The sequence below is a fragment of the Pimephales promelas genome, chromosome 12 (assembly GCF_988280905.1).
Source record: "Pimephales promelas chromosome 12, fPimPro1.hap1.1, whole genome shotgun sequence".
NCBI classification, from domain to species: domain Eukaryota; kingdom Metazoa; phylum Chordata; class Actinopteri; order Cypriniformes; family Leuciscidae; genus Pimephales; species Pimephales promelas.
In genome coordinates this window covers 16,731,721-16,758,636 of record NC_142780.1, presented here as the reverse complement: position 1 = coordinate 16,758,636, position 26,916 = coordinate 16,731,721, and the positions used below count along the sequence as shown (strand labels likewise).

The following is a 26,916-nucleotide window of genomic DNA, read 5'->3' as shown; positions in this document are numbered from 1 at the left end:
TGGTGGACAATACAACTCCAACACTCATGACATGGTTCAAGCGTGTTTTATCCGTTTTTATTTTATTTTTGAAATATTCATTTATCGGCCATTATAACTGCCGATACCGATAGTTTGGAAAACGACTAATATCGGCCGATAATATCGGTCTGCCGATATATCGGTCTGGCTCTAAAATGAATCATCATTAAATGTATAACCTTTACAACCACGTTTAGTCAAAACCTGCAGGAACAGGCCTGAAGTGTTATTTGGAGTGAACTGACTCCCAAATCCTCACCACCAAACAGCACCTACAAAACAAACTCATGTGTTTAACCACAGAAGAGGCTTGACAGAAACAGATGCTAAAAATGTTCCACTTCACATGTGTGCCCTTGTTTAGAAGACCTGCAAGAGCATAGACGCCACTGAGAGCAGACCTAAAACCAGTGCATCATCTTCACAAATCCTTGTCAACCGTCCAGAGAAAGAAATGAAAACAGGTCTTGGATCAGAAGCAGACGGCTAATTGTCTCAACAACACTGACTCATTCTCCACAGGAGCTTGTGAGGAAAGAAACAGACTTCCTCCAGGAACACTAGGGGCTTCCGGCTCCCTCCGCCAACTGCTGTCGGCCTACTGCGAGCAGGTTCTGTCGAGGGGCAGGATTCAGCAGGGCAAAAGTTATGCCCCCACAAATGCCATCTGTCAACATGGACACCTGAGGTTTCAGTTGTATTCATATTTACAATGACATTATGAGTGAAGTATCTCAACAGCAGAAAAAAATAAATCAGGCCATTTGCAAAGTCAGACTCAATTTCACCACAGACAGGCAACCTCATGGGTAAAAACTCAACTGGCCTAGTTTCATGGCTAACCTCTTTGGGTGGTCTTGAGTTGGCTTTAGTAGAGCTATAAGAGTGAACTATATTTTAAAGAGGGGTCACAGTCACAACATTAATGTATTCTGCCATTATTTAGGTACTCAGTCTCATGTCATTTTCTTTCTTCTGTGAAATACAAAAGAAGATATTTTGAAGAATTTCTGGAACCAAATTATTTTGATTCCCATTGACTTCCATTGTCTCTGGGGGAGGGGAAACACCAAGACATTTCTCAAAATATCTTATTTTATATTCCACAGAAAAAAGAAAGTCATGGAGTTTTGGAACAGCATGAGGGTGAGTACATAATTCTATTTTTTTTTTTTAATGAACAATCTCTTTAAGCTTCTCCATGGCAAAATACCAGAAACCTACTCTGTTATGATGGCTTAATACACCCCTAATTTTACATCAAAGTGCCCCATATCTGCAGGAAATTTGGGTAACACTATATTTTACCGTGTCATTGTTACACACATACTACATGTAGCCTAGTTACTGTAGTAAGCACTATAAATCATGCATAATTAGATACACCTAACCCTAAATCAAACCCCAATCCTAGTAAGTAGGCCTACGTGTAGTTGATTATTAATACATAAATTTATACACTGTAACACGGACACCTTAAAATAAATGGTAACCGCAATTGTAATGCGCTTGTATATCTACCCTTACAAAATTATATTACCATACTGATAGTTTTCACCATAAAACAGTTATTACTCCCATAACGCTAAAAATCTTTCACAAAAATAGGTTTTTGTTTAGCAGCTGTTTCATACCAGCAGTGCTTGTTGGTTTCTTGTTTTGTTCATTTTATGTATGTTTTTTCTCCATCACATTCTAAACGCATCCATATAATGGACTTTCAATAACTTTTATGCTTTTACTTTTTATGTGTTTTTGTTTTGTAAAACAGTAGGCCTATGAAGTAAACTTTTAACTATTATATGCATCTCTGTCAATTGCATAACTCGATTCACATTTATTTGCATAGCACTTTTCACAATACATATCGTTTCAAAGCAGCTGAATGTATGCCTCTTACAATATGAACAATGCTAGTCATGTGGTGTCAGCATGGCAGCACCCACAAGTGGGCGACCCCCTCCATGTAGAACAAAACAGCTTTTTCTAGAAGCCTGATTTATCTGGAGCCTTCATTTTATGTGGATGTACATTATTTTTGTGAAATTTCTCAAAAATGCTATCTTTGTGTGCAAAGGCTAATTAGCAAAAATGTATGACTGCAGCTTTAAGACACAGAGAGATTGTAAAACACGATCTGAAGCAGACCTCAATAAATCTTTTATGGCTCGTCATCAGTGGCAACAACAAATGTAGTATTAGTAACTATGGCATTTTGGAGCGGAAACTATGGGCACCATGGTAACTTTTGTAAGGGTATTAAGATAAGTAAACGTTTCATTTCTCCAGTTGGAGAGTGAAATGCTCGGCATGCAGGAAGTCAGCTGTTGTGTGTGTGTGTGCTCGTGCTGCTCCAGATTATTTGCGCTGTTTATAGCCAAACGTCGATTTCCTAGAAGGGGCTGGGCGACATGTTTACAGCCTCTGCAATTTACATACACACTCGAATCACGAGAATCGAAATCAACACTATACTGTGCTGTCATGTATTGCAAAACGTGATTTAACGTTACACTGAAGAAAATACTCACCGGGGCGTGTTTTCAGCGACTGTTTTAATAGCTGGACGGCTTTATTTTTATTTATTTTTTTTTATTTTTTTGCACGTTCCTTATTGCGCACAAAAGCACATATGTTAGCAGCTACTTATTTTTTATAAAATCAATACATGAGCTGCTTGCTTATGTACAGATCAGTCATGATAACTGTTAGCTTGGCAACTTGTCAACCAAGATGTTACATCAAGAGAGAGAAGCAAATTGTTCATAAGCATAACTTTAAGAAATTAACGCAATTTAACCGCTGTCAACTAGTCAATTTGTTGTTATGACACATAAACGTATTAATAATTCTGCATTCCGTTATAAACAAGTCATTTAACCGATGGAGCACACTAAAATATAAATAACCTACTTACCCAATTCGCACGACGATAGCGGCCGTTTTTTCTATTTCTGCCTACGAATAATTTAGCGGTTGTCTGGTGAAACTCTGTTGATCAAATAAAAATCTGCCTCTCGCCTTTGTTGTGGACGGGTCCTCCTCGGCCGCCGTGAAGCCTCCGTCAATCGCGCCGATGCCTTCATTGAAATTCTGTATTTCAAAATAAAAGTCCCAGCAGTTGCGCTCCCATCCATGACTCCCATTCTTTCCGAAAGGAAGTGTGGTCTTATTTTTAAGCGTGACTTTTCGTAACTACAAAGCGAAATGTGTTCCAAGTTCACTGTCTATTCATTTTAGATTAAAATATATATATATATATATTATGTTGTAGATAAAATAAGATTGTACACATTTTTAATCTGTTATAATAATTAAATATTTTTCTGACACCCGTAAAATATTTTATGAAATCACGTATGCTAAGTTAGCCCAGTTTAAATGTAATGACATTCATTTTAGTTGGCTTACTATTCTTTTTAGGAAGTAAAAAGAAAATAATCGTTAAATACAGCTTTGCTTTTGCTTTGTATATTTTAAAAAAGAATAAATAGTAAATTAGATTAATAAACTGACTTCCAGTAGTGTAGCAGGACTACAGCTCCGATCAAACTTTTGTTGCCCTGTTGTTATTTTATTGAATTATTTTATCATATTTGAAGTTGGAACAATATAGGCTACCTTATAATGTCATTCTTATTAATTTCCTTTCTTATTAGAAGCATTTAGCAACACGTTACAATTTCTATGACATCTATGCTGAAATGTGTATTACTTTGTTAAAATTGGAGTCTGTTACTGATTACAAATTACATTAAGAATATTGTAGCAAAATCAATCAGACATATTTCAGGTACTTCGTTTTGATTACTTGTATGTTATTTTTAGCATTTGAAAGGGATTACTGTGTAAAAACACACAGAAAAGAGAACGAATATATATTCTATTCTTTGTTATCAACATCATAAAATGCATTAAAATTACATCACTGGTTTTCCCAAACTGGGGTTCATGAACTGCAGGAGGTGTGTGAGTTGATTGAATGTGTTTGGGGAAGAAATATATCTGAAAGTCAAAATGTGTTTGCCATGCAGGAGCTGATTAGATATGCTGTGTTGAGAAAAGCACCTTGAAATTTTTTGTTTTATTATCTGACATGTTATCCTATGTGAAACAAGAAGAATAAGGCGGAATCAATAGTTTGTGGGAAAAAAAAAATTCTGCCATTCTGTGAATAATCATGTAATTTATTTATTTATTTATTTATTTATTTATTTATTTATTTATTTATTTATTTATTTATTTATTTATTTATTTATTTATTTATTTTATTTTATTTTATTTTATTTATTTATTTAAAAAAAGAAGAAAAAGAGGAGGCTAGCTGTAATCTGATTATGAGCATTTTAAAGCAGAATATAGTCCAATTACAAGACTTTTTTTTTTTTTACTTTTTTTTGGATCTGATTACATAATCCAGATTACATGCAATCAGTTACTGATGAGTTTTTGGTTACACTTTATTTTAAGGTGTCATCATTATGGTGAAAGTGTATATTTATGAACTGGGTAATATTTAGAAACATGAAACATAAATATTTATAGGGTTAGGGTAGGATTACGATTTTGTTGGGTTATTATAGTTGCATGTAATTATAATTCACTGTTATGGTAAGTATAGGCCTGTGTAACATATGTAATGACACTGTAAAATAAAGTGTTACCTATCATATTGTCTCTGAATTTCTTGTGTTTTAACAAACCTGGAGTGATTCTCTTCATTGAAAGTGAAAATGCATAGAAAATGTTGGGGCATTCACCCCCAGTGGGATACATTTTACATTTTGGAATATGAACTGGAAAGTTCTATGACATCAATAGAATTTTCTTGCTTAAACTAATTCAATAGAGAAAACCCATGACGGTTAAATGCTACTGAAAATAATTATTAGTTTTGAACTAAAAGCCATAACAAAGTTTTCATTATCATCATTTTAACTGCTGCAGCTCCATAATATGATTTTTCTTTAAAACCTGTCAAAACTCTACTATTGTAACAAATAAATGTGATGCGGTTTACTTAATAGAGACTGACTAAGGTGCATATTATGCAATTTATACATTTCAGAGAGATTAGATCGAACATGATAACAAGAAACGTGATGGTAATGATATTGAACACCAGGTGGCAGTGTTTTAAGAAAATGTTACTCTTTCATACTTGCAGTAACGTAAACATGCTTCAAGTAGCAAAAAATAACAAAATATAAGTATTTTTAGTTATAAATAACCAAGTATAACTAAATGTAAATTGAACTATTTAAACTGCCAGACAAAGAGACTGCATTTGTAAAATTCCATATTGAATTTTAAAGACAGATGTTAGCTTAACTTTAGCATATCAACAGTGATCTCTAGCCTATTAAACTAGCATTTTTTTTTATATCTTTTGTTTCCACTTTTCTCATTTCTTTGTCATTTTTTTTTTCATACTATAAAAGTCAATGGGGCCCATCAACTGTTTGGTTACCTATATTCTTCAAAATATATTTGTTTGCGTTAAGCAGCAAAAATAAATTCATACAGGTTTGGAACAACTTGAGGGAGAGTAAATGATGACAGAATTTTTATTTTTATTTATTTTTATTTATTTTTTTGGGTGAATTATCTCTTTAATTACTTGACAGGCTAATTCAAATCCAACTGTTCACTGACTGCTGCAGGGTAATATCATCAAATTCCCTGACATTTTAAGCTGCAAGGACATTCTTAAATGGGTGTCCCTTATAGGAAAAAAAGTCTTGAAAACAATGGACCATTGAGAGAAAATTCAAGGCTTCACTCTCTCAGACTTTAAACCTGTCTCATGACCCTATAAAGCCTCATGACCCTATCATTTGATACAACACTGCCTGGATCCAGACATAGCCTAAATACTGCATTTTGGGATTTTTTTTTTTACAATGATTATTATCATTAAACAATAATAATAATAAAACAATATATAAATACCCTATAATATATAACACTTGTTATAATTGTATTACACTTTAATTGTATTACACGTTATTATATATATATATATTAATAATACAAATAATTAATTATGAAAACGATATGAAAATAATAAAACAAAAAATGTATTGTTGTAAAGTAGTTATTCCGATGATAAAGAGAAGAGGCAGAGAATATAAAATAAAAGTCATTTTATTTAAATAAAGTAAAACAAACCTCAGGTAATCCAATGAAATAGCAACAAAGCAATGTGATGGGTAGATTGAGGGAAAAAGGGAGGAGGTGGACGAGGCACCGGCAAGGCACAAAAAACCCATAGGGGGGCAGATGGGAGGAACCAGGGTGGAGAAGACAGCGGGAGAAGCCATGGATGAGTTGATGGTGGGACGAGTGGAGGAAATGGCATTGATAGGGTCCAAGGAGGTGCGGACAGTAGACGAGATTTCAGACTGACCCAGGAGACGGCAATGTTGGAGGGAGGAGCCAATGTGGTAATTTGAGCCCGACCGACTGAGGTGACGCAGGAAGATAGTGAGGTCCAGGTGATTGTTTGGGCACGTTCACATTGAGAATGGGCAACACATTGAGATTGCTATCTGGATTATTTAGATCGGTCGTGGGCCCTGTGTCTCACCTTGTTGCTCGTTGACGCAACTTTAGACAGTGTGAGTGAGGACCCTGGTGGAGCCTGAGGGATGCCGTAGAGGGATGGAGTGCAGTCGACAGCCCAGGAGTCCTTGGTGTTGGTGGAGTGAAGACTGACCAGTGCGCAGCCGGTGGGACAAGGGAGCCCTTTGGAGCTGAAAGGTCTACAGTCCGAGGTGGGACAAGTCTCAGAGGGACAAGTCTCAAGGTGGAGTCAGAGAATCCCAAAGCAGAGCTGGTGATTGAGAGCTCTAAGGCCAAGCCAGGTTGCTTGGCGGAGCCGAAAGGGCTGAAGAAATCCAGCTGAGAAAGGGCAGAGGGAATGCCTTGCTTCGGTGGAGCGAACAGGAGAGGAAGGTTGGGTGCGGGGACAGACTTGGGGATAGACAGGAATGGTGGTGACAAAGACAACACTGGACAACAAGACATTAGTACAGAAGGGGACCAATAACAGATACCCCTTTTCCACCAAAAAAAGAACTGGTTTGGAACTGGTGCTGGTTCAAAGTTGGTTCGGAGTTGGTTCAACTTGCGAACCCGTTCAGAGTTGGTTCAACTTGCGAACCCGTTCAGAACCTGTTTGTACGTCGCTAGAAACGCTTGCAAGTACATTGCTTTGGGATTATCTCTAACTCGTGTTCCAAGAAAACTTTAAAAACAATTGAGATTAAAGTCTTTTAATCTTTTCGTTTGATATGTAATCTTTTCTGATAAGTTATGTACCCCTGTCTTGTGTCTTTTTTCTTTCCATTTATTTGTTCTATATCGTGACAGTTTTCTTCTTTGCTTATGTTTAAAAAAAAAAAACGCTTGCATGTTTCTGCAGTTTCTCCTGGCTTTGCGATGGTCAGAAAAGATGTTCAGAACACATCTAAACCCGCCCCCGACGTAAGCATGAGGTGGTAAAAGAACGGTTCTAGTCCAGCAAAGAGTTGGTGCCGCTTTGGTTCTTTGGCTGTCGAAACACAAAGAACTGGTTCACGTGCAGCCAAAATACTTCAGTGGAAAAGGGGCTAGAGAGGGTCTGTGGGTGGGCAGGGTGGAAAGCACTACCTACGTAATCCGTTCTATTAGCCATTCTTCCTCATCCAGCTCCACTCCCACAGGCATGGATATAATGGTCGGCTCACACACCTGATTAGACGGGACCTTAGCCTCAGGAGTGATGTCAGTGGTGGGTAATGCTGGGTAATGCTGTGTTGCAGTCTGCGGTGGGCTCTGGCTCCTTATCTGCGGTGAATGAGGTTTGGCTCGCTGGGTTTGGCTCGGGTGGTGATGGATGGTGAGTAGGGCTGGATGCTGGTGGCGGGATCCTCTTCAGTTAAAGAAGATCCATTTACCCAGAGGACACAGTTGATGTACTTGGCCAGTATCCAGCAGGAGTTTCCCCATAGCATCACCAGCCAGATCTCATCGTCCAGTCCGATCCAAAACCCCTTCATGACATTGCAATGGGTGAGGTCTAATTCCTCCACATACTCCTCCATGTCTCTACCTCCCCGAAACATAAAAATCGTGACCCCGTTGGATCTGTTAGAGCTCCCATTGGAGTGAAATTAATGGAGGCAAGATCCAGCTTTATTTCTTTTAAGGTCTGGTATAACACACAAACAATACCAGACAACTGAAAGGTGCACAAAGAGGGACTTAAATACACAGGATCTGTGTCCCAATTTAAAGGCCACAAAGGTTGGACTGAGCGTTGATGAGTGAAACATTCTAGCCTACGGAGGACTGTTCTTGTCGCCTAGACTCAACTAAAAGTCGATGAAAACGAAACTCACAGATTGTGACGATAATTAAATGGGAAAAAAATGGTTTCCAGCGAGCTAATTAAGAGCATATCAATGCATAGTACTTGTTGCACAATCCTAAAATATGATTTGGTCAAAGTATACAGTACCTTAACTTGGGTCCCTGAATGCACATTAATCCTTACAAGTAAATCAAAATCCTCTTTCATACCACATGCTTTAATATAAATTGCATTATAATACTCTGTAAGATTAGGATCACAAAATTATTTTGGAAGCAGAAGTTTACAAGGAGCGCATGGTCAGCCACTCCAACTGCTAAAGTAGTGCTAATCCTGGGGGTATTGAGGTTATTAGACTCAGGAAATGATTGTGAACTGGACTGCTGAGGATTAACACATCACATGTTCACTGGCATAGGAGGTGCTGATGAATGGTGCTCGGATGATGTCTTTTTACGTATGTGATTGGATGGTAAGCGTCTTGCCATAGCAGTCATTTGCGGTTTGAATTTTACACCATAGATGAATATGAATAATTTTGCATGGAAAACAGTATGGGGCATAATACAGGCCCATGAAGTGGAACCACATACCTTACTGAAATACTGTTTCATGGCAATTGACATATTTTTTTATTTTAGAGCTGCAATGTTGAATTGTCTACCTTTGAAACCTCTAAGGAGAGTCTGAGGAGATAAATGAACAATAGCATTTGACTAGCAGAACTTGATCTGAACTTGTAAACTGTAAAAAAAAAAGTTCAATAATTTATTAAAACATGTTTTGCTTTAAGTTGTACAAGATTCAACTTTTTTTTTCCTTGCAAGTTACAACTTAATGTAATTTAAGTTGAAATCAAAGCCATGTGCTTACATGGAAAAATAGTTGAATCTTGTATAACTTAAAAAATTGAGTTAAAGCAAAACACGTTTTAATAAATTATTGAACTTTTTTTGTTTTTACAACTTGTAATTGTAATGTAAAATCACTTGATAGGACTTGATTGGACTGCCATTTTAAATTCAAATGAAAGTGTCTACATTAGGATTGTCTAATTCTAATTATGTAAATGATGCTGCGTGTGTACTCAACTAATTTCATGTAATCATTTTCCAATTATTCACCTCTTTGTTCATTCTTATATAGGAACAAAAAATAATTTATATCCAGTCAATAAATGAATAAAGAGACATTTGATATTTTTTAATATTTTATTACATTTATAAAGCAAAAAAAAAGTTTTTTTATTGCAACAAAGCAGTTTATATATCACATCAAATTAAGACTCAGTCATTCAAATCGAACAAAGTCTTCAATCTTTCTTGAGGCACAGTTCATCTGGTCATGCATCTTTCTCATATGTCCTGATAGCGACCACATCATCCATGGTGCATTTCTGTTCAAATAGAGAGAGAGAGAGAGCATTAACAATGGATGCAACACTTTAAATCCTAATCAAACCAGGTGTTTTGCCAATAAAATATTAAAATATAGATAAAGAAAGCATTTACTCGTACAAATTGCACATGGTTTGTACACATACCGCTATCATTTTGGTGTCCTGAACTTCTCTTTCAATTATTGTGGTCTTCCCTTCCCAGGTCTGCCTTTGAATAAGTTTACCATCTACAAGGCTCATAATAGTCTGAATAAAAGAATGAAGAAATTAATGGAAATGAAAGGACACACACATACTATATATATGTATATATACAGTATAACATATATATAACAGTATAATATATATATAACACATTTATTGATTTGTTTGTTTGTTCTAATGCCTTTGCCTTCACTTTTCTGTCATCTGCTGTCGTCTCATCAAATTCTTCCTCTAATTTGAATTGAATTTCCAGGGTCTTGAAAGTAGTGACAGCTTTCATAGAGATGGACCCCTCTTCACCCAAAGCAATCGTCAGACTGGGTTTTGCTAGGTTAGCCATTTGTCGAGAGGCAAAACCAGCACCTAACCAGCAATACAAAAAAAAAAAATGCATTGGTATACAACAGGTGCATGACTGTAATAGACTGGACAAAAAGTTGCCTTCTGACATAAGTGTGTGAATAAAAAACATAGTACAAACATAGTTGGCCTATCTATTATTGTGTATATAAAATAATATTAGTCGATATTTGTCTTACCTACAGCCTTCATGTATTCATCAAAATTGTCACTTGAAGTCATTTTCCATTTACCAACGAATTTTTCAACCATTGTTACAACAAATAAACAACTTGATAATTAGAAACACAATACGTTTTACTGTTTAATATATGTTTAGGATATAAAGTGTTGCAAAAGTGCAGACCAGGGGAGATTTAAAGAGTGCAGGGATTAGAGTAACCACCCACTGACCAATCAGTGGCATTGCTGTGATATTTGAGAATTTTATTGGTTAACAGATTTTAAAAGGGGAGGGCTTGTTAGATCTGTATTTGAATACAAGGTCAAAAGTCAAGCCATATTAAAAAAAAAATTACTTCTGTAGAATAAATAAAGTGGGCATGTTGATTGTGCATCAGCATTATAATAATACTATAAGAGATTTAACATAACTATTTCTTTAAACAATAAGAATTACCCTGGACTGACCTGTTGCAGTTTAAATATGGCAGACTGCACATCAAGAGCATAGACAGTAAAAGAAGACCAAGTGCAAAACTGAATCTTTGCTCTTGATGAGCATAACCATAGATATCTCTGTCTCACGGCGGAGTATTTATCGTCATCACCTGCGGCCATCTTGTCACAGACACGCTTTCTGGCGGGCTCTGTGGTATCTGATGAAATACTCTTATCTCGTTGAAATCTTGACAGATTTACAAACGGTTTGGTTTCTTACAAACGTTATTAACGTGGCTATAATTCTGGATGATTATTTATTTATACACTTATTATTCATAAGTATGCAGTATGCAACTACATCTCTGCCGTTTATAAGAAACCAGACCGTTTGAAAATCGGTAGAAAATTGAGCAAGTTACAGTGATTTAAAAAGTACATGCACCAGTAAAACAATGTTACCAGTGAGCGAGCTGCCTGTGACAAGATGGCCGCCAGGTGCTGACGTCGACCTTCATTGGCCAGCAGGGCGGACGAGAATTCAAAATTTGCACGAGTCCATAAATTGGTTCATGAATGTCGCTGTCTAAGTTTAGTGTAGAACGGAAACGATGACATCTACTGGTGATGATTAATATAAGCAATTCTGCAACAAAGAATTGGCTAATGCAGGATTATAGTCCTGATATTAAAGACCATTATAGTCACACAAAAGGGCCATCAATGGGGTTTCTGTTTCTTCGTGCTGGAGATTACACTGACATGTCAAACAAAGATAATGCTCACAGTTTGGTATTCAATCTAAAATCACTGCAAGAAGTCTCAGCCCTGCCATGATGTCATTATAAGCAACAATTCAAATCCACAGCAACCCTCAATCATAACTTACTTTCATAATTCATCTGAGGAAAAAAAAACTACTCTAAAAATGTATTATTAGAGTAATAATACATTTATTACGGCACCAGTGCGCACACCACACACCAGCGAGAGGAGATAGTGATAGAGCCAATTCTGTGGATGGTGGATGATAAAGGTATTCATTTTTCAGATTAATTGAATTAATATTTGTCCTCCCAACATCCAAACCATACATGTTTTCATTTTCATGGACTTTTAGTTTGCTCGTCATTGGCTGTGTCCAAAAACTGATAAATGCTGCCTTCAGAGGACACATGCAGGTCTTAAATCAAGGCACGTCCGAATGCAATGTTAGTTTCACTTCCTGTCTCCTGAGATACTTTCATCTAATCGATTTTTTAAGGAAGCATAGATGTATCCTTAACTGCCTTTTATCCCACAATCCTGTGCATTAATAAACATGGTGTCATCTGGTCATCAGTTTGTGTGTAAATGTACATTTTTGATCAACGTTTCCACTTATGATGTAATTTCTAGTAAGAAATATTGTTGAAGTCATTAAATATTCACTTCAAACTTTTCAACAAAGCTCGCTCTATTTTGTTATTAAACTGTTACGCTGCTTCACAAGTCTGTCCGAAATCAGTTTCGAGATGTAACCTATTCTTTGTTCTTCTCCAGGGTCCCTTGACCTGTCAGCTCCGCCTGGGTCAGACCTCACCCACCCATAGAGCATCACAGTCCTGCCCACAGCCCGAGAGAACTTTGGTGCCGGAAGTAAATTTCCCATTAATTTCTCCCATTGACGTTTTGTAAAATCCATATCTAAAGAGTTTTAGAGCATGTCTGAGGATAACCAGCTACGGCTGAACTCATAAGCATACAACATATCATTTTGAGTGAAAAAACGAAGAGAAAATCCCAAAAAAGTCAAGGGTACAAGACTGTGTACATATTCATCCCATAAACCACCGCCCCTCACTGAAATTGACTGAAGCCACCGTGAAAGAGCCTTTTGAGTGACTTCCAAATCTGACGACGGCCACGTAAACTTTTTCCTCTAGTGAATTTTATATAGTGAATGGGCAGGGAAACTCCTTTTCCTCGATTTACTGAAGCTTTTATGTAAAATGCATTTGCACAGATAAAACATTGAGCATCTGGCTCGCTCATAGGCTGTGCTGCGGCAACTGCACATCCCAATGGCGCGGGGGCGTCTCTGAGGTGCAACCAGTGAACGTCATTACACGATCTTCAGTCTTCACGATTACACGATTTCCACTAACCAGATGCGTTACTGTGGGATTGTGGGATTGTTCAGGATTGTGGGTAATGAAGTACTTATCCAAGACGTCGTGAATTAAAGGCATTTATCTTAAAACAAGTTTAGTGTTTTAACTTTTAGCGTTTATATGAGCATATACAATCGCTTAGTACAGCCGTGGCTAGTTTTAAGTCTACCATGTGTGGTTACGTTTTTATGGCTTATATCCCAAATGTCAATGAAGAAATTGTATTGAATGTGTGTGTTCATGTTTTTCTATCCCGGCGGTGGTGACTTACACAGACTCATGGGGACTCATAGTGAGGTCCCCATGGGTAAACACACTTATAAATCATACAGAATTATTATTTTCTTAAATGTAAAAATGCAGAATGTTTCCTGTGATTGGTGGGTTTAGGGGTAGGGACAGTGTTAGGAGACAGAATATCAGTTTGTACAGTATAAAAACCATTACGTCTGCAGAGTCCCCAAAGATAGTAAACCAAACATGAACTGTGTGTGTGTTAAGTTGATCTACTCCCTTCAACAGTACAGTGCACAAAAAGAGCACTTCTGGGGACTTTATGTGGTCACAATTATGTGGTTAAAAACCCAAATACTGCATGAAGCAAATGATAATGGAGTACATAATATAGCACAAAGGTCTGTGAGTGTAAATATCTGCACTCAACAAAACAATAATTAGTTTTAGGAATCCGTAGAGAGCAGAAAGATAAGGAAATGTAGGGCAATAAAAGGCATCTTGCAGAGGGATGATTATGTTATTGCTTGTTCTGCTGCACTAGCATCAATTACTGCCTTCCGCATATTTTCCCACAGGCTGAACCTGCTCCCAGTGCTGCCGAGCAGCTGGTAACGTGTAAACTATGTGGAAAAGATTGAGACAAACTTTCGGGTTTTCTTTTTGTGCCCTCTAAAATTATGGCACGCATTAGTGCTCAAATTTGTTTGCAGTTTGATCATTAATCTACCAAGTAAGATAATACAAAATAGATAATTATATCATGTTTGCTTTGAATGTTTTAATTATTGAGTTTAACTTATTATAGCTTAAATTATATATACATTTTTATATTTAGTACAAATATCTTTTTATGTTTCATTTTTTGTTTTATTCCTGTACAACGACCCAATCTCTGGTGCATGTTCCGAAACAGCTTGCAATTACAGTAACAAGAATAGCAATTACAGTAACAAAACACATTATGCAAGATAAATAGTTTTATATATTCCATTAACAGTACTTATCATTAAAGTATACTGTAACATTCAAAGCAAACATTTGCAAACACACACACAGGTTAGACCCCTTTTGCCTTCTGCAGAGATTGAGACCCATTAGGCAATACTTTTCCAATCTAGTTTCCTAATTTTGATGAGCCCAGTTTGAACTTCAGCAGATCGTCTTGACCATGTCTACATGCCTAAATGCACTGAGTTGCTGCCATGCAATTGGCTGATTACATATTTACAATTACAAGTTGTGTTTTTAAAGGATCAGTTCACTTTTTAAAAACTTTTGCTGATAATTGACTCACCCCCATGTCATCCAAGATGTCCACGCCTTTCTTCAGTCGAAAAGAAATTAAGATTTTTGATGAAAACATTCCAGGATTTTCTCCATATAATGGACTTCAATGGGAACCAAACGGTTCAAGGTCCAAATGAGTTTCAGTGCAGTTGCAAAGGGCTTTAAACGACACCAGACGATGAATAAAGGTCTTATCTAGCGAAACGATCGGTCATTTAAAAAATAAATAAAAAAGTTTATGTTTTATAAGCACAAATGCTCGCCTTGCTCTGTTCTGTAATGAGCGTTCGTAACTCTCCTGTTCGAACTGGTTCATCAAAATGACTGAGTCATGACTCGAAGGGTCCTAGATAAGACCCTTATTCATCGTCTGCTGTCATTTAAAGCCCTTTGAAGCTGCACTGAAACTCTCATTTGGACCTATGAATGGACCTACCAATGAAGTTCATTATATGGGGAAAATCCTGGAATGTTTTTATCAAAAACCTTAATTTATTTTTGACTGAAGAAAGAAAGACATGGACATCTTGGATGACATGGGGGTGAGTAAATTATCAGCAAAAGTTTTTTTGAAAAGTGAACTACTCCTTTAAGTTTAGCCCATATGTTACAATAGCTTTACTGTCATCTGCTGGTGAAGCGCTATAATGACATTACAAAAAGCTAAAGCAAACAACGGAGTCGACCATGTTCACAGAACCCCAAACCTTTATTTTCACCAAAGTTTGCACACACAGAAATGAGAGGGGAAAAGACAAGTTTGGCAGCCGGAGACACTTCAAGCATATTTATAGAAGAGACAGTGATCTTAAAAAAAAAAAAATGAATCGAAATAAAATCATAATCATTCAGTGCATATTCTGCATCTGCCCATCACTTCACCTCTGGAGAGAAAGGACACAAATGCTTGGTCAACCTAACATGGACACACACACACACACACACTTACAGTGCACATTCACTCCAATCTCAACAAAATAAACCAAATAGAAAATAGTCACTACACGTCAAAGGCTGTAGTTGGGAGTATATGGGGATACATTCAGCTGGTAAAGATGTTACCTATTTTATCAAGCCAAAACACAAGTCAGAACATTCGGGGAGATACAACTCCTTTACTGTAATTACACCGCTGCACTAATGAAGATGTCCGGCTAAAGACAGATGACAAACATCAGCCTTGAGAGCCGAATGCCTGGATCAATATGTGGGTGTGGAGCAACAGGATAGGAACTGGCTGGTTTTTCTTTCCTTTTCTTTTAATATAATGCAGGCGATATCAAGCTGTCTAGTCCAAAGGGTCCAGAAAGGGATTGTTTCCAATCGTCAGCCAACAAAAGAGTACGTTTGCGGATGTCAACATGCAGATGTTCATAACATTTCATTTCACAGAGGTTAAGCAAAGGAACTAAAATACAGAATTCCAAATGAGACAATATTGTTTCAGTACTCATATCTCAAGCTATTTGGTCAGGAAAAAGTAGCTATGTCTTGATCATGCTGTATATAAACTTAAGTGGAATATATATTTATGAGCCTTGGGGTATGTCTGCTTTTTAAAATGTAAATCTATGTTGACCTGGGGCTGAGCACTGAAGCTTTTTGCATTCTTCACGATTACACCAAACTTTACATCATTTAACACTGCAAACGTAAGCAAGCAGCTTTCTCACAACACCAAAAACCTTTCACATGATCAAACCAGACGTGCCTGAATAAAAAAAAAAAAAGAGTAACTGACTTACAATAATAATAAAAGAATTAACAATGTATCGTGTAGATTTGATACATTTGATTTGTTCTCATTCAATCAGATAGATAGATAGATAGATAGATAGATAGATAGATAGATAGATAGATAGATAGATAGATAGATAGATAGATAGATAGATAGATAGATAGATAGATAGATAGATAGATAGATAGATAGATAGATAGATAGATAGATAGATAGATAGATAGATAGATAGATAGATAGATGGATGGATAAAAAAAATGTATTTACAAATTAATACTTGTGTCTTCCCATTACTCTATGAAATCAAGCAAGACCATTCAAACAGTATACGAGTGTGATACTAGTTGTTTTGACTGGTTTTGACCAGTGGTTGTGTGTGAGTGTGCGTGAGCAGGATAGGATGATAGGTTGGCTGATGAAGAAGAGTATGAGGAGGAGGAGAACTTCATGCTAATAGCTCTTCCCTCAGCTCCTTGTTCCTGCGGACAATTGCAGCATGTCGCTCCTGATAGGACCAAAACAGACACATAGTATCACATACTATATTTCTGGTCATTAATTTAAGAATACATTAGAATAATTAAAGGTACACTAACACTAGTTGTTCAAAATTAACAACATTTAAATGGTCAATCCATCAATACAAACATGTACCCTGATTCACAATGGTAAGCCTATTATAAGCATTTATATTTTAGACTGGGGTGGTTCTCATCAGAAATTGCGTACACACGTCACTCGCCAGACTGATCTCTTCATATTTGAGAATAAAGAAAAATCTTTGATGCATGTGTGGTGTGGGAGTGGCATAGGTTAGTTGTCACAACGAGCGAGAAAGGTTGACATGAAGCAACTAATGGCTCTTTCAGACTGCACGATTTTCAAAGTAGTCAGGTCGCTGCTCTTTTCACACTGCATGACTATCTTGGCCAGCATTCAGTCGCTGCTGTGTTCACACTGGACGATGGATCGGCGACAGAAGGTTTCACACTGCATGACTTTAGAAAAATCGCCGACAGACTCTGTCTAGCACGCTGCACGCAAACTACATTTCACAACAAACACGCGTGAGATATGAAAAGGAAACAACGCGCGACACCACACGTGTAAGACCGGAGTTCTCACGTGAGACTTTTTTTTCGACCCGGTTGTGGTACAGCTGGTGAAACAGACACGAGTGCTCCTGCCAAATTTCTACTAATTTTTCTTCCATTTATTGTGTCCAAATAGACCGAGAAGAAGCTTTTTTTGTTGAAACAATGCCATATCATGTTGATATGTGATCTATAACTCCTCCCCGAATTCCCTGCTGCTCTGTATCTTGCTCTCTCACTGGCTGCCGGTGATCGCCGATGTAGTTTTCAGTCAAAACACTTTTCACACAGCAGGATTTTGAATCGCCGACAGGTCCAGATATTTAGCATGCCAAATATCTCACGGGCGTCGGCGACTCGTCGGTGATTCTCTCAGTTCGCGTCTTTGTTCATTCACACTGCGTGATTGTCACTCGCGTGAACGAGCGCCGATTTGCCTGTGATTTCGGGCATTTGTCGGCGATTTCTCAAAACCTGTCGGCGAGCCAAAATCGTGGCTAAAATCATGCAGTCTGAACTCGGCATAAACCTTGGGGGAAATCACTAGTTAAAAAAAAAACCCACCAAACAGAGGAAAGGTTTCTGGCAAAAAAAGAACGCAACATTTAAACGAAAATTAACATTGGCATGGAGATGGCGAGAATTGAGCGTTTTGAAATGTTGTAGAACCGATGTGGAGATGGCGGTTACTCAACAGGTGAGTAAAGTATTTTATTGAACAGATGAATTGGCTATATGAATTGGCATATGAAACGGCAATTCGTATTTCCATTTTTGGCGTGCTATCAACACGCATAATCGCTTTTCAGCGTGTTTATGAACGCCGTTGACTTAAGCCACCGCCAGCGACACACAGCGACAAATCGTCAAGATCCCATTCATTTCAATGGAGCGCTGGCGACATCCGGTGATACGAGCGACAGTGACCGTTGGCGACAGAATGTGGGCGTGTCAAGCGACAAAAGTTGAGAATTTTCAACTTTATGCAAATGAGAAGCGATTTTCGCGAACGACAACCAATAGGAAAGAAGACTTTCAGTGGCGCTCACGTCACCGTCTCGAGTGCAGGCAAGACAGAAAGAGTTCGAGGACGATGTCACTGTTTTATATGATTTGACTGTACCCACATACATGGATAATAAAATGATGCACGGAAAAGAAACTGTCGACAGTCTCAGTGAGTTTAATTCATACATTTAACGTTATAGTTCGAGTGTTTTAATTTTATGATGCACGTTTAGCACTGCTGCAGTTCATTTTACAATATCCCCTGCATTGCGTTGACTATTAGGCATATGAAAATTGATAATTTGTCAAATTCGAATAACGTTTTTATAATTTATGACAGTATGAGTGAGTTTAATTTGTTGATTGATCGATCGTTGATCTAGTGAATGATTTAATCCACTGAACACTGCTGTGGTAATATAAAACACTCTCCCAACAGCATACGGTTTCTTTTTAGCCTTAAAAGTCATTTATTCCCAGTCAAATTAAAACTATATAGTTGTATATATCACCTGCGATGGTCTTTTGTATAGATATGGAGAGACGTGCAGTCTACCAAGAACATCAGAGCGACAGCACTACGAACGCCCACAAGCGACATCACAGTGCAGAGCCAAGCGACACACAGCGACAAAATCGCTGCCGGTGTGAACGGGGCTTTAACGTTACATTACTGTATAAATATATGACCATATATTACCCATCCCTAAACCTATCCGTCACTGGGGTTAATAGCATTTATGAGTCTTCCCCTACCATCCAAAAAAAAAAACATTGCTCCCCAGATATAGATCTACATTTCACTTCGTTTCGTTCGGACCTTTAACGGCGTGTACATACACGCGGACATTTAACGGCGTAGACATACACGCGGATATCTCAAAATGCATATAGATAACACACCACTTGACTTGAAAGTGGCGTGTACGTTCACGCAAAAGTCATGATGCCATGTTGCATATGCACATCTCTAACAGAGTTCATTGTAAAGCATTATCTATGGTGAAGGGTCATTTCATTATGGTTTTCTAGTGCTGTGCTGGAATTTGTTTTCAAGGAAGTACCGTGTCTATAAATGGGTAAAGCTACAGTAATGTCTTAAGCTAGTCAGACTGTCTAAATCTGGTTATATCTCTGAAGCATGTAGTGAATGTTTTATGAGCAGTCAGATAATCTCTCTCTCTCAAGTAATGAGAAAGAACCATATTCATCCGCACAGTCACGCTGAGCTGAAGCACAACCAAAACAATGTTCTTCCACAAAATAAAGAATTCAGGGCCAAGTTACATAGTGTACCTTTAACTATAAATTTTAGTATCTTTAACCTTTAATTTTAGTACATAAAATAGGCAATTAACTTACTAAAATATTTTATTTCTTTTATTATAAAACGGCTTGTGTAACGGCTTTGCTCACCTTCTCATGCAAGCGATCCATCATGGCTGCCAGGTAAGCCTCCCGGTTTTCCTTGATCTGCTCCATCTTCAGGATGAGCTTTTCCTCTGCCATCTTGCTGAAGTTGCTGTTCTCCTCCATGGCTTTGAGCAGCACATCTCTCTCATGCTCACGTTTCTCAGCCAGAGCTTTGAGCACCTGAGCTTCCTGGGACTGTTGAGGAAAGTCATTATATACATAAGCATTAAGGCAAGGAATGGCATGCATTTCCTCAATCCTGAGGGTTAAATGGATTTCAAAGTGGTTGACCAAGATTTATTGATGCATTTATTCATTTACACTCTTCTCTTCTAATAAAAGTCTAAGCTTTATAGCTACAGCTAAGTAAGCTTCTATACGTTCAGATCCACTCACCCTCCTGCGGTCCTCAGCAGCCTCTAATTTCTTCTGGATGTCTTCCAGTGACACATCCCGCTTCTTTGGAGGAGAGGTGATGCTGTGGGCCACATCTGACACAGGTGAGGGCGGTTTCAGGATCACCTCGAAGGCCTGGCCTGAGGCCCTTTTGTTTATGGGCTTTACTTCCATATCTACAAGACAATGACCAATGTTACATGACCTCACTTAATAAAGTGGGCGATTCAATGAATGCATGTTGGTTCATTATGGAAGACCATTTCCTCCACATAAGAAAAAAGAAATGCTTTGGAAAATGATAATTAGAGAATAAAAAGTCATAACAAATATGACAAAAAAAAAGTCTAATCTGACAAAAGTTGGAATTATGGCATCATAATAATGAGTACAAATTTAAAAATGATAATATTACTAAGATACTAAGAAATAATCATGAGATAAAGTCAAAATTGAGACATACTAAGTCATAATTATGCCAAGAAGTTAGAAATGCTAACATAATTATGAGATACTACTACTAAGTCAGAATTATAAAAAGGAGATAAAATTGATGAAATGACAATTATGAGATACTAAGTCATAATTATGAGATAAAAAGTCGAGTTGACATCAGTAGTCGGTTATGAGAATATTAGTCGAAATTATTGTTACACTAATTACTAATTAAGTAACAAAGTCATAATTATGACAAAACGCTCTACTTTGTCTTTTTATCTCATAATTTAGACTTTTTGTCATCATTTAAACGTATCTCATAACTATGACTTAGAATGTAATTATATCAATTTGACATTTTTTCAGCTTTTTATGTCATAATTGTGATTTACTAAAGGATGATTTTTTTCTTATGTGGTGCAAATGAGCTTTTGATTCACTTATTTTTCATAAATTTTAGCGCATAATTGATCAAGATTCTGGTCAAGAAATGATCAGCATTTTAAATATGTTCTTATATTAATTTATCTATATTTATTATAAAAACATTTTATATTTATTATGTCAAATGTATCATTTTTTTAATTTATTATATAAAATATCATTACCACTTCACAACAAAGCCCCATCAGCTAATGTTAACTAACAACATTAGCTGACTAAAATGTACAATACATTTGATACAGTAGTTATTCATCTTTACCTAATAAACATTTTGTAATAAAAATAACTGTTCATTATTAGTTCATGTTAGCTCAGGTAACAGAGACAATTTTTGATTTTAATAGTGTTTTCGTAAATGCTGAAATTAACATTAAAATAAACTATTTTTCATTTTAAGTTCATGTTAACTAACGTAGATGACTAATGCTAACAAACAGAACCTTAAGGTTAAGTGTTACCAAAATAGCACACAGCATGCATTTCATATATAGTATTATATTGCTTCAAATGAAAATTAATTTGTTCTCTTGCTTACCTTCAAACTCACAGACGAGGTTGTTGCGCGTCTGTGGGCTGAAGCATGAGCAAATGAGCGAGAGCATGGACAGCTCCTTCATCTTCTCTTTGTATGCTGGAACAACACAAAATTGGCCACTTGTTAGTCGTACACACGTCCACTATAGGCTAGTCAAGCACAAATGTGCTTAAGTTTACAGGCCAGAGCATATCGCCCGGTCTCTACAGCTATTTAGAGGGCTATAACATACCCTACTTCATCTCTGAGTGTCTGTCTCTATGATGCTTCAACTGAGTGACTGATCGACACTGCTACTTTAGCTACATTAGCTCTTTTCAAAGCTTATTATTATCATCATTACAGCTACGAACAATGAAAAAAGTTGATTTATCAGGAATTCAGAGAACAAAACACTATCATATACACAGAAAATGTGTAGGATTTACATTTTCACTCAGAAAATTGCTAGTAGATTTCACAAATACAAAGAAATGGCAAGCAACACATTGAATTAAATGGGAAATTTCTTGTACTTCAATAATCTTTGTTTCATTTACAGCTTAGAAAAATCATTTTTGTACAGCTCAGTGGAAAAACACAATACTGAAATACAACAAAACATAAAAATGGAGTCAGTCTACTGAGAGACTTTTCTACGTTCAAACAAATGGAGCTGGCAGACTCATGAAAAATGCAGCAGGCACACTAATGACACTTCCCATTTCCTGCCCTATGTAGCGTTTTACAGATTACAAGCACATTAGCTAGAACATTTCAGTGTCAGACTAGGAGACAAGTATAAGAAAATACAAGTAAATATGATAGTCATCAAGTAGTTCTAATCTAGGATGATCTATAATCCATACTTTCAACGTCCAAATCACACACAGGAGCAATTTCCTGACAGGGTCAGATACCAGTGTCCAAAATAGTGTCAATACTTATTTGTCTGGTGCTGCAAAGGCCACCATGCAGCATCCCACTGCTGCAGGGCTGGCCGGTCTCCCAATCTACGTCTCCTCGGCCTCCTCCTGCAACTCCCCAGCCATTCTTAACAATATCAGCAAGCAGGCCCACGGTTCGGCAGCCTTACACTGATCGATGCATCCTGACAGAACAGCCCATGATAGATTCGGAAAGGATACTTGACTTTGCTTCAGTAATTCTACAAGACACCCAGAGCCCGAAAAAAAATGCAGAGTGAAATCTGCCCATGCCATCTGGTCATGAATTGCATGGACCAGACTCCACAACAAAATAGAGGCTGATTTTACTAGGGAAATAAACAGATAGATCATTTAGATTTGTATTGTTTAATCCATTTTATACATTAAAATGAGCAGAGCAATATCAATGTTGTTATAACAATGCATGTGATGAATGAGCCAGGCCTGTGTGTTATATCTCAAGACAAGCATCATCAGTCTGCTTTCAGTTTATAAATGCATGAAGTGGTTATTTTAAAGCATAAAATGGAGTGTGAATGAGAATCTATGACAGCACTCAGACTTCATGACTATCAAACAAGGACGATGACATCCATAACAAAAAAGCTGCTCTAATTTTCATGATTACTCCATATAAAGCAAGTATCGCTGGTTAGATGTGTCTTATTAAGTTAAACGCTCCGTGAGGAGATATGTGTGTGTGTTTTATGGCTATATTGTCTGGGCAGCGTTTCTTGGGTGCGGTCTTTCTGCATTATGATGCGAGGCAGCAGGAGCAGGTGCGCCATCGCCAATCATCTTCCATACATGTCACTAAAATCAGAAATGGACGCAGTACGACATTTGTTCTAATTCATAATGAAAGTTACATTCACTTCACTGATTATTCTAAACCTATATTAATGGGGGAAATGCGAAACGTAGCTTTATAGGATGCCTCAGATAATGTAAACTTAGACTCTAGTCGCAGTTGCTTATAGCTGTACAATGTGATTGATGCACGAATAGGCTATATATGGAAAATATTTTAATATTGCATTGTATGTAGTCTACATAGATCGTACATGGTATAACGCCCAGCGGATCTTTTCATAGATATACTCAGTCTCCATTGACGCGTTTACAAATGCAAAAAATTGAATGATGCGGCAAGTGAAAAAATGGCACGTACCGATAGCTGTTTTGGCCATGGTGTCCTTTCTTGAATCCGTGTTAATTTCCACAATGGTCGTGGTTTGTGCCAGTGGCGTTGAGAGCGGATGATGCTTAAGGCACTGAGTCAGCAGAGCACAATGAGGAGCGAGGAGAGATGTGAGGAATGGGAGCGGCTGACTTATGATCCAGTCCGCGCGCAAAAGCAGATTGGCCACCGGGAACACTTCACTTCACTGACGTGTGTGGGAGGACAAAACGACCTGCATCTCATTGAGCGCTAGATGCTGGAACTATCGCGGTCCACTATATTTTTGCCATCATGTAGTTGGAATCAAATACACCATTAAATCAAAATCGACTAGGCCTATTCTTATTTGTTACGGAATATTAAAAAAAAAAAATTATCCGTTAACATCATTTTTTAGTTTTCATATGCCACCGTAATCTTCAATCAAAATAACTTAGCCTCCACCTTGCAACGAAATCTCTTCTCCGATGACGTATTTACTGCCGCGGGGGCGGGTCAACCTGTCACAGCAATGGCAAACAGCAATGGCAAACAGCAATGATCCATTCAATTTTATTGATCCATTACAATGACAAAATTAAATACAATATTAACTGTAATATTAAAACCCGGGTAGAAAAGTTTATAATTTGTGTAATTGTTATTTCATAACAATTAATAAACATCAACATTAAATAAACTAAATCATAAAAATGGCAAAATTGGGAACAGAGTTTGTTTTTGATAAAACTGACACTTTGGGACCAAATGTTGGTTTAAGAAAGATATATAACAAATCACTCTAATACTGAAGTCCTTGCACTGGCTCCCAGACAGGTTCCACATTGATTTTAAAATCCTTATGCTCATGCAAGGCACTGAAAGGCCATAAGGGTCTGAAAATTAGTGAGGTCTGGGGTGTTGTGTAAAGAAGTGTGCTATGACAATGGTTAGGCTATTGGACCCACATTTCCCCATGGACATGATGATGATGATGATGATTATGATGATGAATTTTATTTATAATGCACTTTACATTTGACATCAAATCTCAAAGTGCTTACAAAAAATAAATAAATAAATAAATAAATACCCACACACTTAGAAATACTTAAAAATACTTAAAAAGAAGTTTTTTAAAAACATCATAGTCTTGGGAGCTCTGAGTTGTTCTGGGCATTCCACAGACGAGGAACGGATGCTTTAAAAGTCCTGTCGCCCATAGTCTTAAGCCGTGTCCTAGGTATAACCAGGATATGGCATTTGCCTGCTCTAGTCTTGGTAGAGGTGTTTCGGGAAAGGAGATCAGTGTGGTATGTGGGGGCCGCACCATGAAGACAATAGTGAGTGTGCAAGAGGATCTTATATTCTATGCGGAAGTGAACAGGAAGCCAGTGAAGGGATTTAAGGATAGGAGTAATGTGTTTTTGTTTCCGCACCCTCATTAGGACCCTGGCAGCACTACTGGAGCCCCCCTACCAGGGATTCCCCACAGCAGTGCATTACAGTAATCCAGCCCTGAGGAGACAAAGGCATGGACGAGCTTCTCTGCAGCAGAGAAGGAAAGAGAGGAACGCAGTTTGGAAATATTACGGAGGTGAAAAAACAAGGTTTTACAGATTGAGATGACATGATTGTCAAAAGAAAGGTATGGGTCAAACTTGACCCCAATATTAGTAACGGAGGGAGAGAAATAGTATTGCCAAGAAAAGAAACAAGTGTGATAGGAGACGAACGTAAGTGGTGAGGTGTTCCGATTTGGATGGCTTCTGTTTTAGAGCCATTCAGCTGCAGAAAGTTTTGATTCATCCATCCCCCGATCTCCTCCAGGCAGGAGGTGAGGCGGGAAATGATGGCAGAGAGGGAACCGGAGGGAGTGATATGAAGATAAAGTTGTGTGTCGTCAGCGTAGCAATGGTAATGAATTCCATGCCGGCTGACAACACGATCAAGGGGAAGCATGTAAATAGTAAAAAGGGTTGGACCAAGTATGGAGCCCTGGAGCAGCGTCCCTTTTTTTAAAGGAATTTGTCATATATATATATATATATATATATATATATACACACATACTGTATATAATATATATATATATATATATATATATATATATATATATATTTGTCATATATATACAGGGGTTAAATTTGGATTTAATTATGTGTAGGGTAGTCTCTTAAGGGGAGTACGGGGGTATGCTCCCTGGGATTTTTTTTTTTTTTTAAATAAACCATTAAATGGCACTTTCTGGAGAGTTTTTTGCAAAGAAATATAGAATAAAAGTAGGTCTAGCAAAGTCGTATATTTCTGTAATTAACACAGATCAAACACAAACATGCTGGAATAGATTGCTAGTTGAGAAACACTGCTTTAATTGTTGTATTTATGATGACTTTGTGAAATGTTAAAGCTACACTGTGTTACTCTTTTAGTTTATTCTTAGCTAAAAACACTTAGTTCTTTCAAAAATATGTGTGCTCATTAATGTATATTTATTTCATTCAAGTAATAAAGTATTCTCGTGAGTGTATAATATGCCATTGAAAATACATACGGGTAAGGCGTTCTAATGTCGGTCGCCATGTTGCCCCTCCATCTTGAAAGCACATTAGCCAAAGAGGGACATACCCGTTAATTCAAGCTTCGCCTTTCGCGTTTACGTTTGAGTTAACAATTATGGATGAGGTCGAACTGGAAGCCATGTTAATCTTGGACTACATTGGCCACCGTAGAAGTTAAAACGAAATCGGAATTAAGAGGAACAGAAACTAATATTCACTGGATGGTCATATACCTTTTCACCGCTAGATGGGGGTAAAAATCACACAGTGTAGCTTTAAGACGGTGCTATATTAAATAAAGTTAATTATTATTGTGCTTTTTTACAATAACTTAATTTGTGAGATAAGATGGAAGGAGATTTACTTGTCCTGTGTGATGTTCAAAGGGTGTAAATTATGTTTTGTCACAATTAAGCAATGTTATATTTTTGTACTTCAACTCAGTCCAAGACTCAGTCAGACGTTTCTATTAATACTCTGTATTACATTTTCATATTTTAAATATTCTAAAGTTTGATGTGCATAATAATGTTATTTTTTGCATTTGAGACAAATTAACTTCATTCAACTTTCATTTATTA

The 26,916-nt window shown here is 37.2% G+C and overlaps 3 protein-coding genes across 4 annotated transcripts in view; all 3 read right to left on the bottom strand.

Annotated features, from left to right (window-relative positions):
- Positions 1–3,094, bottom strand: part of ankib1b (ankyrin repeat and IBR domain containing 1b) — a 28,753-nt gene extending 25,659 nt beyond the window's left edge. For both annotated transcript variants that reach the window (XM_089117567.1, XM_039679704.2), the window contains exon 1: positions 2,939–3,094. The gene's annotated coding sequence lies outside the window, so the exon portion shown is untranslated. The remainder of the gene's footprint in view (positions 1–2,938) is intronic.
- A 6,475-nt stretch (positions 3,095–9,569) lies between these two features.
- On the bottom strand, positions 9,570–10,680 carry fabp4b (fatty acid binding protein 4b). Its single transcript, XM_039668238.2, has 4 exons — positions 10,520–10,680; positions 10,168–10,343; positions 9,921–10,022; positions 9,570–9,773 (listed from the first exon to the last, which is right to left on the bottom strand). The coding sequence occupies exons 1-4, from the start codon at positions 10,590–10,592 to the stop codon at positions 9,720–9,722; spliced, it is 405 nt and encodes a 134-aa protein (XP_039524172.1). The 5' UTR covers positions 10,593–10,680; the 3' UTR covers positions 9,570–9,719.
- A 5,924-nt stretch (positions 10,681–16,604) lies between these two features.
- On the bottom strand, positions 16,605–23,955 carry stmn2a (stathmin 2a). The gene is made up of 5 exons (XM_039679690.2): positions 23,784–23,955; positions 21,684–21,779; positions 20,267–20,442; positions 19,874–20,065; positions 16,605–16,860 (listed from the first exon to the last, which is right to left on the bottom strand). Exons 1-5 carry the CDS (start codon positions 23,800–23,802, stop codon positions 16,801–16,803), a joined length of 543 nt encoding a protein of 180 aa, XP_039535624.1. The 5' UTR covers positions 23,803–23,955; the 3' UTR covers positions 16,605–16,800.
- Positions 23,956–26,916: the final 2,961 nt, after the last annotated feature.